Here is a 15527-nt window from a genome sequence, read left to right on the forward strand (position 1 = left end):
CATGAAAAGGGCAGGACCAATCTAGGATCAAAATCAATTTCTTCAACAAGGTGTGACATTTTTTTAAAAACCAAAAGTACGACCTGGTAGGCAGCAGCCGTCTCTTGTCAAACACAACGAGAAACTTTTTCTGAAATGAAGAATTTTTTAAGAGAAATCCCCTTTTATCCCTTACAATGCCCTGCTGAGGGGTTTGAATGAACCCCTCCCCCTCTTCCTCTTGCTCCTCCTCCTCCCCACTCTCAGCACGCTGTCTCACACAGCTCTCCACCAGTCGTTTGACGCAGTCAAAGTTGACTCTTTGACAGCTGTCATGCGTCTGCGTAATGCCTTTGACTTTGAGCACCACTTTTTTCTTGTTCCTTGTTTTATAAGCGTAGCTTTTAGGACCGGCTGCAGCAAATTCTTGTATGCTGTCTCCGTCTAATTCATCGGTCAATTCTCACAGGTAGTTACCCAGAGGCAGTGTGTTTTGGCCCTTTCTAGTGGTGTTAATGAGGCTGTCTGTGTCAAAGTAAAGAACTCTGTCCTGCATCTGTTCCAAGTAACCGTACAATTTTAATCTGCCGTAGGCCGTGGTGAAAGCAGCTACAAACACATTGTCTACCTTGTTGGGAGGGGCGATGTAGCGATCTCTGTGCACCCACTGGATCAGAGCCACTCTGTCGTTGATGAAGTTAAAGTATTTGACTTTGTGCTTTTCTGAAAACGTAAAAGAGAAAAACTCTTCGGGTTCTGTGATGACAGACGTCTGACAGAGGTTATTTCTCTGAGCAAACTTTCCCCAGAAGCTGTTGAGACACAATTTCAAAATTTGTCTTTTAGCCGGATTTGGTTTAATTTGGGAGGCATCCAGCAAAATACCCTGATGCGTCTGATAGTCCCTTACATATCTTTCCCTGCTCTCCTCATCTACCTGGGGCGGGTAACCCAAAGCCTCCTGTTTACCTTTCAAAAACGTCTGCATGTACCTTAGAAAGACGGTGTCGTCCCTGCAATTGAAATGCCACACTTCTGTATCTTGGCCAAACGATAGCCCATCTCCAAAGCCTTGTTAAACTCTGGCGTGACCCAGACCCCCTTTAAAGCTCTAGCCTCATCACTGTGAGTGCACGCCCCCTGCTGAAAATTCATCTCTGTACAGGTGCGGCACAAAGTAAACACCAGTTTACCGGAAAGAGTTCTGTACGGTATAACAGGGAAAAACAAACCTCTGGGTGGATACACTACAGCTTTGATTAGCCCAAAGTAGCTGCTGGGGTGTTCAAAATCTTTAAGGATTATTTCAGTGTGACCCAGAGGATAAGGGAAACTGCAATTTACATAGGGATACAGGGAGGTCACGTCCACGTAACAGACGGTCTCGTCAGGATCTGTCTTCACGGCACATGTCCTGTCTCCGTACAAAGCCTCACCGGGTGACAGAGGCTGAGGAGTGTCGTAACGTCTGAGAAAATCTTTCACCCCTTTCATCTCTGCCCACCTGTGCTCCCTCATGACGACAGGTGTGACACCGTGCTCCGAACGCAACCTCTCTTGGCTCTTCCCAGACGTACTGAACGCCCCCTGCTTCAGTGTAACCATTTACAAAGTAGTTACCCAGCTGTTTTTCACCGGCATTCAGAGCGTGCTGTATAAACATGCCGCGGGTGTTAGAAACCCATTCTAACCACTGTATGCTGTTGTGCAAATAAGATTTAAATTGACGTTTGTAATTATCGGTAGGAGGAATGGCTAAGGTTTTGGCCTTGAGAAAATTAGTGAGAAATACTTTCATGCAGGCCGAGGCTATGGTCGACCTGCTGAAAGGATCCACACCCGTTTCCTGGATGTAACCGTTTCTGAAAACGGTACAAGCCTCAGAGAGAATGTCCACGTCGTTTTGACAAGAAAACAGCGCTTCTTTTTCAAAGTTAAAGACTCCGCCCCTGACCGTTTCGTACCACACCTCAAACTCCCTCTTGCCCGTGGCTGTCATGCATTCTGTGCAGTAATCCTCAGCTCGAGGGTAAGGGCCTTCGTACTTCAAACGCTGCTCAGAGCTAAAACCGTGAGGAAAATAGCCTTTGGTTTCATCAGCAAAACCTAAAGCTTTGAGCATGGCGGAGAGAGGCATGGTCAGAAAACTCAGGGAATCTATGTATTTATGATCGTAATCATTTTCTGAAAAACAAATCACTTGTCACGCCGAAAACACGGTGTGAGTGCGTTGCAGGGTGAGGACCCAGGTAGGTGACGAAAAAGACTTTAATCTGAACTAAATCTACAACATAAACTGAACGAGAAAACATGGACAAAACGACAGGGCATGGGCAAAACAACAAGGCAGGGCATGGACAAGCAACGAGGAACAAGCAACAAGGAATAAGCGACAAGGATCCGACCAGGACTAGACTGAAAACAGGACTTAAATACAGTGCTAGACAAGACACAGGTGATCCACATTAGGGCAGGGAAGGCCATCAACATGGGACACAACCAGGAAGTAAAGTAATGGGGAACACGAAGGAACCAGGACTACAAAATAAAACAGGAAGTTACAAGGACAGGACAGAATTAACTCCAAACCCTCCAGCTTTATGCCCAGCTCTATCATGGCATTGAGGACCAAGTAGCTGTCAAAACCTTTAGAATTATGTGCTATAAAGACGGTTTTCTGATAAGAGGCCGTTCTGAAATGTCTGACAAACTCTAGAATGCATTTCACGCCGTGGTTTTTGTGCACACCAGATATGGCATGTGCACGTCCTGCTCTTTCGTGAAGGTTTCAAAATCATAAAAGACTATTTTCTGATTGTGATCCGCGTCTGCCTGTAAAGGCTGCATGTAACACAGATGCTTCTCACTCCCCTCCTCATCACCGGTGACCTCCCCGCTTATTCTGCATTTGAATTTTTGACACACGTGAGGTTTGCTCTTGCCGTTCATAGCGACGTACCACTGTCTGTGACATTTTTCACACTGTTTGAACATCTCACATTGACTAGTGTTGAAGAAAAAAACAATCTGGGTCTAGTTCCAGGTTGGCTGAGGTGGTGTGAGTTTATTGAAGTTCCAGGTCATGGTGAGCCTACCGACACAGAGTGGGTCCGGTAACAGAGATTGACCGACACTGGCCGACCGACAGACTGACCGACAGAGACTGACAGAGACTCACAGAGAGACTCACAGAGGGACTGACCCAATGTAGGGCCAGCTAACAGATATACCCTGTCCCCGGGTGTGGTCACAGACAGTTCATGCATGGATCGTATAGTGGGATGTGTATTACCGATTACCACAGGAGGGTGAACTCAGTAGGGGGCAGGGATGGTTCCCAGACAAGGCCACAGACAAAGGAACAAAAGGACAAAGGAATGACACTCAGGTAGACACTGATCAGCAGGGGAGCGAAGACAGGAGGAAATATCATTTGGTTGGGTTTGCCCCAGACGTGTAATGGCAAGTCCCTTTTCAAAGGAAATGTATCTAAGTTTGTAAATTCTTCTTCACTAGCGTACGGCCCAAACCCTATTCTCTCAACGGGCTCCTTGTGTTTACTCAGACAGTAAGCAGAACAACACGTTCTGTTACAATCTACATGCTCAAACCTGACTTTACAACACGAGCTGTCCAGACACACGGGGCACCGCCCTGGACAGCGGTGGCTGCAAACGCTGTCATACCCCATGTAACAGTACTCACACACGTGATGGGCTCCTAGAAAAGATTGTAAATTTTTTATGCCATAATAGTGATTCTGTGGTAAAAACATAAACACAGTTTTGTCTTTTCTAGGGTTAGGGGTAAGGAATTTGGAGAGGGCTCATGTGCCTTTGTTTCTATAAAACACTGCAATTTTACAATCCAAGGCCCTCTCAAATTTTGAAACATCATCAAACGTCACCTCCATCTGATCATCAAAACCTACAGCCGTCTGAAACTCTCTGGCCCTCCTCTCAGCCTCTCTGTCGCAGAGATGGGGATGCAGCAGGTGTGCCAAATTAATAGCAAAGCACATTTTGTTGGGGAGATTTTCCACCACGTAAAAAAATCTTCTCCTCTTTTTCAAAACCTCCTCATCCAACATTTTATCTACTCTTCTTTTCCCTCCGCTGCGAGGGTTGCGTATCAACTCTACACTAATTCAAGACCGGTGTCCGTCATGACAGACATGTCTCCAGTTCATCCAGGAGATTCTGAAAGGTGGAGAGATCCCCGTCAGCACTTTCAGCTCTGACTATTGAGGACACGCATTTACTCAGTCTGTCCCCTCTGTCTGTCCCCATCCGTACAACGTCACGAGGCTGTGCTTGCGAGAATGCTCTTTCAAACAGCCCGTGAGCGGTTCCCATCACAGCACCGTAAAACTCTCCATAATCGGCTACACCTGTCGGAGTCGGGAAATTTAAAATTTGCCTAATTTCTATATTATTGAATCTATTTCTAATCACAACCCCCTCTGCCCCTCTGCCCCCCTCCCACTCATCCTCCACAAGCTCTGCCCCTCTGCCCCCCTCCCACTCATCCTCCACAAGCTCTCCCCCTCTGCCCCCCTCCCACTCATCCTCCTCTAGCTCTACCCCCTGCCCCTGTGAAAAAATAAATAAATAAATAAATAAAATAACTTCCGACTGAGCTATACACGGTTGAAGCAGCTTCGCTCTGTTTCACTGTTCATGTAGGTACACAGTTTGAAGTACAGGTTGATGTTTTAAATGTGGAAAAAAATCAAAAACTTACAACCTCTTCAGCTGGCGGCAGAGGAAGAAGACGAAGAGGTGCTCAAAGACTCCTTGGATCTTTTCCTAGATTCTCCTCGAGCTTCCTCCCGTCTTGAGACCTCCAGGTCCCGCAATAGTTGTTTATCCACGTATGGTCGCGGTTCTTCAGCCGTGACTTTCCGGGAGCCTCCGGCCTATGGAACTGTCTCTGGTACGGGCCCGGTCACGGCTGTAGCGGTTGCTGGTGTGGGAGAACTTTCTCTGAAAACTCTCTTGCTTTCGTCCAGATCTTGCGTACAAACTACCGAAAAAAATACAGTAAAAAATAAAAATAATAATATGAATATAATCTCGACAACATTAAACACTTACCTTCAGGAAAATCATCAAAAGTGAGCCACTCCAACTCACCCTCTAGAAGACTGCCTCTAAAAACAAGTCTTTTAAGAAAATATACACATCACAAAAAAACTTTTCAGAAACAATCAATTAACTGCGTTATCTTAAAATGACTTAAGGTGGTTCATTTCCTTCTTCCACCGCTCCGAGTGGTCAACTGATAACAACTTGTCAATCGATCGTTTTGTCAATACACAGGCTGTGCTCGCTGTGGCCCTCTGTGTGGTTCTTGGTTTTTTAAACCCCACCCTGTCACATCGGCGTAATTCATCTGTGATTGACGGTCAATTGAGTGTTTTTTGGTAAACGCAGTGTCCGAGATTTTGTCCCTCCAGACACACCCTGATAGTTTTTTTTACCCTTCATAGATAAAACGTTTTACCATATGTAATAAACACATCAGAGTCAGGGTCTTGTCCTTTCTTGGAATGAGAAGATGGACTAGTTCTTTGTAAGTTTTGCATAAAGAGAGAAACATAACTTTCAGATTATTTAACACACTCTATCTTGTGATGTGAAGACAGACTCACCGACCTTTAATTCTCACTTTGTTTTTGTAAGTTTTGCATAGAGAGAAACACAAATTTCTGATTATTTAACACACTCTCTCTATCTTGTAATGTGAAGACAGACTCCCTCAACCTTTCACTCTCACTGTTTTTTACAAGATGTAATAAACACATTAGAGTCCTTCCAGACTCACCCTGATAGTTTTTTTACCCTTCATAGATAAACAAAACATTTTACCATATGTAATAAACACATCAGAGTCAGGGTCTTGTCCTTTCTTGGAATGAGAAGATGGACTAGTTCTTTGACACTCTGTGTCATGTGAATATCACTGTCAATATCCTCTCCTTTCATTGCAACAGAGGTTTGAACAACAACAAACAAAAACCTTTAACCGAAATTTACAAAAGTAATTGTAAGTGAGTAGCCCCTTCATAGGGAGAAAACACAACTTTCAGATGACTTAAAACTCTTTTTTCTATCTTGTTGTGTGAATACCATTGTTTTGTCAATATACTCCCTTTTTGTAGAGAGAGAGAGAGAGAAACACTCTCTCTACCATCTCATGTGAATATCATCGATTTTTTTTTAATATATATACTCAGTCTGCTCTCAACACATTTTAAGTTTTTTCCTTTCACTGTTGACATCTACATGAATTTACTGCCATTCTGCTCATACCCGCCCTTGAACGATCTCATTGGTTCTCGCCTTATCGCAAGGGCTGGATCAGTGGGTGAAAACCTACCGCCTCTCGAGTCAACCCTGAGTAGAGAGAAACACTCTGTGTCGGGTGAATATCACTGTCAATATCCTCTCCTTTACAACAGAGGTTTGAACAATGGACGAAACAGAAAATTACAAAAGTAATTGTCAGTAAGTAACCGCTTCACAGGGAGAAAACACAACTTTCAGATGATTTAAAACTCTTTTTTCTATCTTGTTGTGTGAATACCATTGTTTTGTCAATATACTATACGAGAGGGGGAGGGGTCAAACGTTCAACTAAGATCAAGGGACCTGTCAAGTTTGACGAGAAGGTGTACATATTACTCTCTAGGGTCTATCAGTTTGAGGTGGGATTGGTTACAACTCCACACATGATCTGAAAAGAGATAAGCGGTAGAAGATGGATGAATGAATGAATGAATAAGTAGTTACAATATGAATGCAAATACATAAATAAAAAAATCAAGTTAGAATCCTGTTGATTTGGATTTTAGTTGTGTTCTTCCAAAGGTTTTCTTTTCATAAATTAATCCAAAATGTATTTATTTATTTTTAACCTTTGAATATAATAAGCTTTCATTTTTTACCAACAAAGTATAGAAAAGAATACGTCAAAATAAAGAGTAAGATAGATAATAATAATAGATCCAGCATAAAATCTGTGATCAAATCAATCATGCAAATCACAGACCTGGCTAGCTGTGGTAAACCCATGCAGGGAAAAGCTGAAAGGGCCAAAAAAAAAAGAAAAAGTCGATTGTGGAATAAGGTGTGGTAAAATGACAGGCTACAATATAGCCTCACTCATTATCACCCCTCCTTGATACTATATGTGCTCAGTCCACCTGGTCAGAAAAATCAGAAAAACTGACAGGATTTTTAGCAAAAAACATATTTTCTATGCTATATATTCTATATATTGTTATCCTCTATATATTTCACGTCATGTTGCTGATTTATCGGAAATTGTGTAAACAATCTTAAGAGCTGAAGTGAGTGCCAAATTTAGATCTATTATTTCATGTGCAATGATTTTCTGCCAATGAGCTGGCAAATTCCATGAACAAAGCAAATGAAGGTGAAGTGGGGATGGTACACTCATGTGTAGCACTTCTGAAGATGTGTGTCAGTTGTGCTTATTAATGTATACATTTTTCTGTGAAATTATTCTTATTCTGTGCTTGCTCCCGAGTTAAAGGTACAAGCTGTTCCCACTCTCAGCCCCTAGACAAACAGGGGTGTGTGCGTGTGTGTGTGTGTGTCTCTTTTCACTCCATCCCATATGTGTCAGTCTGAGAGGCTTAATGCTCCACAGTGGAACAGAGAAACATATGAACATCAGTCCTTTTCCAGCCTCCCTCCCTCCTCAGGGGAGGAGGGCAGCGTAGATAAAAACTTTAGCAGGCAGTTACACAGAAAACACAGAAATTAGCAGCTGACAACATGGATAAGCTGACAGCTCGTCTTTCCATTTCTTTGCTAGGGCATCGTAAAGAGGGATGAGATTGTGTTCAGAGCTGCAAGGAGACGAGGGATCCCTATACTCATGATAACATCAGGGGGATACCAGAAAAAAACAGCCCGCATCATAGCCAACTCCATTCTTAATTTGTTTCAGCAGCATTTGATTGGTGCAGAGGCCCTGGAGGGGGACAGGTCCTCATCACTTGTGACCAGTATGATGGGCCACTGTGGACCTTCAGGATCAAAATTCTCTGCTGTCTGAAGGCATCAGCTCCAGTCAACATACTCACAGCACTGGCATGCTAGCCAAATCACTTTATGATATGCACTAATCACGTGAAAGCAGTAATGATGACATGACAGGTGTTTACTTTTAGTCATTTTCCTTATGTGTGTGGGTGTGTGTTTATGTGTTAGCAAACCTTGTGAAATGGGCACTTAGTAATAATTTCAAGAGAAAAATTGGATTGAAATAGCTCTCTCTGGACTACAGAAGATTTCCATAAGTGTCACATGCCACAAAAAGAGTAAATGAAGGGTCTATGTTTTATGTATGTTCAGGGCTGCATCTTAGAGAGGTGTTCTTTGATCTGAGGAAATTATGTAATTTGTGAAGGATATATATTAATAGTACATAAAAGGGTATAGAGCTTTGATGTTTTGACAGATCTGCAGAGTATATTCATTATCCTCCATCCAGTAGATGGAGAAATGTAACTGTCAAATAAAATTTCATAGTGATACGCAACCCAACAGGAGGCATGTTTGCTCTTACCCTCACTCACACTTGAATTGGTGTTTTTATCTCAGTAACATTGTAATCATTATCCATTTAATGACATTTGATGAATCAAGCTCATTGAGTTTTTGTGGACTGAATTCACTCTCTGCTTTAAATCCACAAATGTGGAATTTTTATAGGGAGCCCAATGCAATTTACTGCAGGCACTCCTGCTTTTGTGTCTGAACAGAGTGTGTGAGCACTGAGGACTTTAACTTGCATCTGGTGACAGAGAGAGATTAATCATTCCCCAACTCCTGAAAATCAGTGTCCTTTGTAAAATGTCTTGCTGTCACCAAAGACACCAAAGTCCAAAAACTGAAAGGTGTTGAATGATTAAAGAGCATGCCTTGTCAGATCCTTGTCGTCAATGTCGTCTCTCCGGTGTCATCTGCTCTGTGCCTCTGATGTTGTTTGTTGTCTCAGCCTGTTCTCTGTCCTCAGCCTCAGTCATCTTGTAGTTTTTTGGTTTGGTCATTAAACATTCATTTTCTCACCTCAACCTCAGTCTGCTTCTCCTGCATTTGGGTCCTCATTCCCACACTCCCGCACCCCAAATGTGACAGAAGGATCTGACCAAGCATGGATCCAGCCGAGTCTGCTCCTGCCCACAACCCTTTTTGGGGAACCCGTCTGGCCCAGAGAGGCCCTCACTCTTTGCAGCGAGCCTTCAAGGCCATGCGGTCATCAGTTCAGCCTGCTTTCCCCCAACCTCTGAGACTCGGGTTTGTGTCATTGATGGCAGGTACTTTCGCAGCAAGGGGTCTCACCTGACCCTGGCCCACCTGTCTCCCGAGATAGGTGACAGTGGCTTTACCGAAGTCGCACTTCGCCAGGTTTAACGTCAAGGACGCGCGCGCAAGGCGGGAGAACACCTGTTCTAGGATGAAGACATGTTCCCCCCACGTCATAGTGTACACAATTAGGTCATCTAGATAGGCATTACAATTTGGCAGTCCGGACAGGACAGTATTAACAAGCCTTTGAAAGGTCGCTGGAGCATTACACATGCCGAAAGCCATCACCGTGTACTGTAAGAAGCTATCGGGTGTCACGAAGGCAGAGATTTCAGACGCGCGCTCAGTTAATGGGACTTGCCAGTAACCTTTAAGCAAATCTAATTTGCTAACAAATTTCGCGGAGCCAAGCGTGTCAACGCAATCTTCCATCCTGGGGAGAGGATAAGAGTCCTGAACGGTTACAGCATTAACCTTACGGAAGTCTGTGATAAAACGAGGGGAACCGTCAGATTTGGTCTCCAAGAGACATGGGGAACTCCAAGAACTGGAGCTTGGCACAGCTAAGCCGTTTTCTAATAGGTAGTCCGTCTCCTTTCTCATTAACTGGCGCTTCACGGGATTAATCCGGTAAGGGTGCTGGCGGATAGGCTTTGCCTCTTTGACGTCAATGTCATGTTGCAAAACAGTGGTGCGCGTGGGAACATCATTAAAGAGACATAGAAAACTATCAATTAATGAAGCTATGTCACTCTGTTGCGCGCAGGTCAAGTGGCTTAACTGAGAAGGTAACATTTTGAGCATCCTCGAGTTTGGCAGGCGAGCAGTTTGATGGGGCAAATGACGCGTCTTTAAATCATCCTCATCATTGCTACTGTTAGGAGGCTCAGTAACAATTAGCACACTGACAGCGACAGGTCTGGACTTTACGGGGACAACGGGTGGAGCAGAGTTTGGTTTACGCATGAAATACGCCTTAAGCATGTTTATGTGACACACGCGAGTTTTTCTCCTTCTCTCTGGTGTGGCGATAACATAATCAGTTTCACTGAGACGTTCACGAACCTCATACGGACCGGAAAATTTCGCAGAGAGCGCAGACCCAGGAATAGGCAACAAGGCCAGTACTTTATCCCCTATATCAAAGCAGCGCGAGATGGCAGAACGGTCATACTGACGTTTCATTACTTTTTGGGACAACAAAAGATTTCCCTTAGCGAGGGCGTTAACACGGTGCAAACGTTCACGAAATTTGCTCACAAAATCAAGCACGTTCCTCTCACTAGAGGAGTCAGAGGAGAGGAACTTCTCCTGTAGAGACTTGAGAGGACCGCGGAGAGTGTGTCCGAAGACAAGCTCGGCGGGACTGAATCCTAGAGATTCCTGGATGGCCTCGCGGGCGGCAAACATTACAAACAGGATTCCTTCATCCCAACTCTTACCCGTTTCTAAGGAATATTTTCGGAGCATAGACTTTAAAGTCTGATGCCAGCGTTCCAACGCACCCTGGGATTCAGGATGATAAGCGCTGGAGACATAGTGTCTTATCCCCAAGGTCTTAAGGACTTGAACAATCGCGACTGGAAGTTTGTCCCTTGGTCCGTCTGAATGATTCTGGGGAGGCCAAAGGTGGAGAAGAACTTGGTCAGGGCTTTGACTACAGAGCTGGACGTGATTTTCCGCAGCGGAATGGCCTCAGGGTAACGAGTGGCAACGCACATAAGGGTGAGTAAATATTGATTGCCAGTTCTAGAGGCAGCGGAGAGAGAGGACACTTTCTGTTCATTTAAATACACCACAATGCTCTCAGGCAAACATTTCTTGAACTCTTCAAGAAGAAGTAACTCTCGGAGTGAATCAAAGTCATTTGTTTTACAAGAGTTACACCATTTATCAAAGAGGTTTCTCTTTTCCCTCGCGAACTCAACATAGGTTTGTGCTGGGGCTTTTTTGTGGTTTCGGAACCTTTGCCGATAGGCTTCAGGAACCAATTCGTAGGCGCGTAAAATTGACGTTTTAACACATTCATAATTCAAGCTCTCCGCTAACGGCAGAGCAGCAACAGCTTCTTGGGCTTTACCGTAGATTTTGCATTGGAGCAGTAGAGGCCATACGTCATAGGGCCACCGGAGTGCAGACGCAATACGCTCAAATGCAGCGAAATAACTGTCAACCTCGTTGTCCCTAAATGGAGGGACTAGAGAAATGTGTTTGCTGATATCAAATGACTCATAGGTAGCGCTAGTGGAAGGAGGAGACAGACCTGCATCCGCAGATGCACTCGGTGCAGAACTCTCTTTCTTCAGCTGAGCTTCCAACTCCAGCTGACGTAGTCGGACTGCTTTGTCAGCCTCGATCTCCATTTTCTTAATTTCCAACTGAGCTTGCCGAGCCTCGGTTTTCTCTCGGGCTTCAGCCTGAAGCCGGGCCATGCGGACTTTCAGTCTGGCCTCACTCAGAGAATCGTGGCTTGCTGGGGAGAGGGGATCATAGCGAGGCAATGTGAACGGAGTCTTGGGCCGCTCTCTCACCTCACCAGTCTCCCTCTGTGGAGCGTAACCAGCGGCTTCACTCTCAGCTGCGGGTCTGTGGCTACTAACTCCATCAGACCCAGATGCATCCACAGGGGGTTCACTAAGCACCGGCAACACAATTTGTCCCAACTCCACCAACTTACCTATGACTAAGTTTTTTAAGTCTCTCTTTAAAATGGTTTTAGTGAACGGAACATTGAAGTGGACAGCTATAGCGATCAAATGATCTTTTCGGCACTTATCAATTTGCTCAAATGAAGGATTTCCCAAGAAACTGGCTAACTCAAAAGACGCCATATTCACTCTTATGTTTATCGCAATGTTAACCAAGTTTACCCTAATCTACTAATAACCTTTGGTTTCCGGGTCTCCTTTAACGGATTAATATCCCGGACGAGCCCCCATTTATGTTACAACCAGCTCATTAGGGGAAAGGGAAGTAACATAAACCCCACGATGTCAAGGGTAAAATAAAGTTATTTATTGACCAAAGTAAACAGGGTAACCAAAAAGAGTGGCGGCACAAGAAAACAAAGCCACCCAAAAATGCAGTTTAACACAAAAAAACACGAGCAGCTACCAAAAGAAAACAAAACAACAAAACACCAGATCTCAAACAAGCTGCACTTGACTCTACGCCAACCAAAAACACACCCTTAGCTTTTCGCATAGTTTACTCGGCTCACATTAATGATCACCGTCACACAAGCGCAGGTACACAGCGCGTAGGCGAGTCTGCATACGGGCAACACAGATCGCCACGAACAACCAACTGACAGTTCTTTTATACTCGGGGTGGAGACGGAGGGCGGGGCCAGCTGATCAAGGGAGATGGCTTGCAGCGGGAGCATCGAAGGTGCAGGGAAAAAGGCGGAACACTCCCAGGAGATCCCGGTGACGTCACGGGCATCCCTTCTCTCAGGGTCAGACTGCAACAATAGGCAAACAAGACAGGACACAACACCCACACACACAAATACACACATGGAAAGGCAAAGGTCCCCCGAATACGGCCGCGGCCGTAACAGTCTCCAACCCCCTTGCCCGGAGCCCGTTCCTGCCAGCAACCCTTTCTGGGGAACCCGTCTGGCCCGGGGAGGACCTCGCTTGGCTAGACAAGCCTTCAAGGCCAGGGTCCCACCAGTCCAACCGGTTAGCCACCAGCCACTAGTCAAGCAGGCTAGCCGCCAACCATCCCTGTTCAGGCTGGGCCGCCAGGGCTCAGGATTGCATCGCTGCTTTTTGCAGACGATGTGGTGCTGTTGGCACCATCTGTCTGTGACCTTCAGCTCTGACTGGACAGGCTGGGATGAGGATCAGCACCTCTAAATCACAGGCCATGGTTTTCAGCGGGAAACCGATGGGCTGTTTACTCCCGAGTTAGGAATGAGTCGTTATCCCAAGTGAAGGAGTTCAAGTATGTCGGGGTCCTGTTCACAAGTGGGGGGTGTTGGCCTATGAGGTCAGAAAGGCCTACTTGTAAACCCTGAGGCCTGACCACAAAGTCACCTTCCATTCCTTTGTTCTCTGGAGACAAAAGAATCCATCCACAGACTCAATTTCCCTTCATCCCTTGCAGTTCATACCTGAACGCAAGTGAACATGAGTTGGCAGGCTGTCATCTCTGATTGGCAGAGCCTTATCCACAACACAGGGAGCCAAGGTAACGGGACCTTAACATCACTCCACCTTTAAATATGGACAAGGCAGGAACTTTTCTTCTCCTCTTTCTGGTATTCTCGCTCAGGAGGTTTACTTTTTCGATCAGCTAGATCACCAACAAAGGTGACCGATATATGTGTACTTATTCCTCCTTTTTGAGTTTCACCCTTGCTGGACGGGACGAGACCCAACCCGGTGCCGTGACAGTCAGCTGCTTGCAACCCACTGACCTCTCAGCTATTACCTGCAGAAGGAAGAAGAAGTTTCTTCACTGAGACATGAATAACTTCTACGTTACTAGTCTTAAGTAACAAGGATGGAGCCGTCAGTACCATGCACCGGAGGACCCACTGCTGGATCACACTGATGGACTTATACACACCGGTTCGCTCAGAAGAGCAACACAAGTTGTCTGGGCAGAGACGCTAGACTTATGTGTTTCACGAACATAGTGCTCGTTATTATGTTTGAGTGTGTGTTAACAGACCGCCGGTCCGCCCTCTGCTGTACTCTGAGGAGTATGTTTAGTTTGTGTTCACAATGCCAATGCCATTGTTTTGTGTTATCTCACTTGGGATTATTATTACTTTCGTGTTTGCACCACTGTGAGTGAAAGACAAGTTGCTTAGTCAGTTTACATGTAGACTCTACAACCAGACAGTGACAGTGGCATGTCACGTGATCCAGGCTGGCCATCTTTAGACACACATATACACACACATGCTGTATAATATCTGTGTGTCTTTACACCGCTGCTGTTTCATGTGTTTTGCTCAGCATTAGTTGGTAACATTTATTAAATGAAACAATGGTTGGCTTTGTTAATTATTGTGGAAGTTAATAAATGCTATTTGTAGCTTGGAAGAGAGAGTCAGTGCTCGGATTTCACACCTTCACCGTTCACCGAGTGGTGCTGATATTTCAGATATTGGCTCCTCTAATTGAGCAACTGTTTATGAGGCACCATTTGCAGTTTTGTTATTGGTCCCAGACTTCTGGTGGTGCCCCACATTATTATCTGAATTTAATCAATTTAGATTTAAATTCCTATTTAACAGAGATAATTAAGAATTATAGCTGATAAGCAAAAGCACCCTTTTCAAACCCAACAGGGGACTTTGGAACTTGATAGTGGCCTCCTGGTTGCCTCACTGGGGAGGTGTTCCAGGCATGTCCAGCTGGGAGGAGGACCCGGGGAAGACCAAGGACCAGGTGGAGAGATTATATCTCCGCCTGGGAACACCTTCCCCCAGCCAGAGCTGGTCGATGTGGCCAGGGAAAGGGAAGTCTGGGTAATGTGTTTAATTATTCATTATCTTTTGCTGCTCTGGCTCCACTCTACTGTAAAAAAAAATTCACACAGGATTAAAACGGCTGTCTTTGAAAATCATGAAAATTGTGTTGGGTGCTGATCCAGGAGGCTGTTCGGATACATTCATAATGAAAGTGAAAGGAAGGCTGTGTTCGTGGTGTTCATGCTAATTAGCTAAATCCTTTGATCTGGTGTGCTGCTTTTGAATGCATGCTGAATTGTTTGGTGTAGTCTACCTGCTTAATACCAGATGCCATTCCAGATTTCACTTTATCAGCTGTGTCAGCCAGCCAAGGCTTCGAAGCTGCTCTGTATATATTGTTTGGCGTAATTGTGGTTTTTGCTGACATTGAATTAAAGCTAAGCATTCATGCTAGTATTGAGAAAATAATTCATTCATCTTCTACTGCTTATTTGTTTCTGGGTCGCAAGGGTTAGGGTTAACCCTCGAGCCAATCCTAGCTCAAATCAGCCAAGTTGGGAGTACTGGATAGGTCGGAAGGCCATCACAGGGCCAACATACAGAGACAGACAAAGACAAATAACCACTCAGACCTACAGGCAATTTCAAGTCGACAATCAACCTAAACATGAATGTCTTTGGACGGTGCGAGGAAACGGAAGTACCTGGGGAGAAAATACAAACTCCACAGAGAAAGGCCCAAGGCCTGGGAACCAAACCGACCAGCAACAGCA

General features: G+C 45.0%; 1 protein-coding gene across 5 annotated transcripts in view; it reads left to right on the forward strand.

Moving 5' to 3' along the window:
- Positions 1 to 15527, forward strand: part of hdac11 (histone deacetylase 11) — a 76593-nt gene that overhangs the window by 50482 nt on the left and 10584 nt on the right. For 3 of the 5 annotated variants that reach the window (XM_029502910.1, XM_029502911.1, XM_029502912.1), the window contains one exon: positions 7825 to 9074. The exons of 1 other annotated variant lie outside the window; for it this stretch is intronic. In XM_029502910.1, coding sequence (XP_029358770.1) covers positions 7825 to 8067 — 243 coding nt within the window. In that variant the 3' untranslated portion in view covers positions 8068 to 9074. Of the gene's footprint in view, positions 1 to 7824; positions 9075 to 15527 lie in introns of those variants that run through there. One more of the 5 variants, XM_029502913.1, reaches the window with a different exon arrangement.

Source organism: Echeneis naucrates, chromosome 5, assembly GCF_900963305.1.
Source record: "Echeneis naucrates chromosome 5, fEcheNa1.1, whole genome shotgun sequence".
NCBI classification, from domain to species: Eukaryota; Metazoa; Chordata; class Actinopteri; order Carangiformes; family Echeneidae; genus Echeneis; species Echeneis naucrates.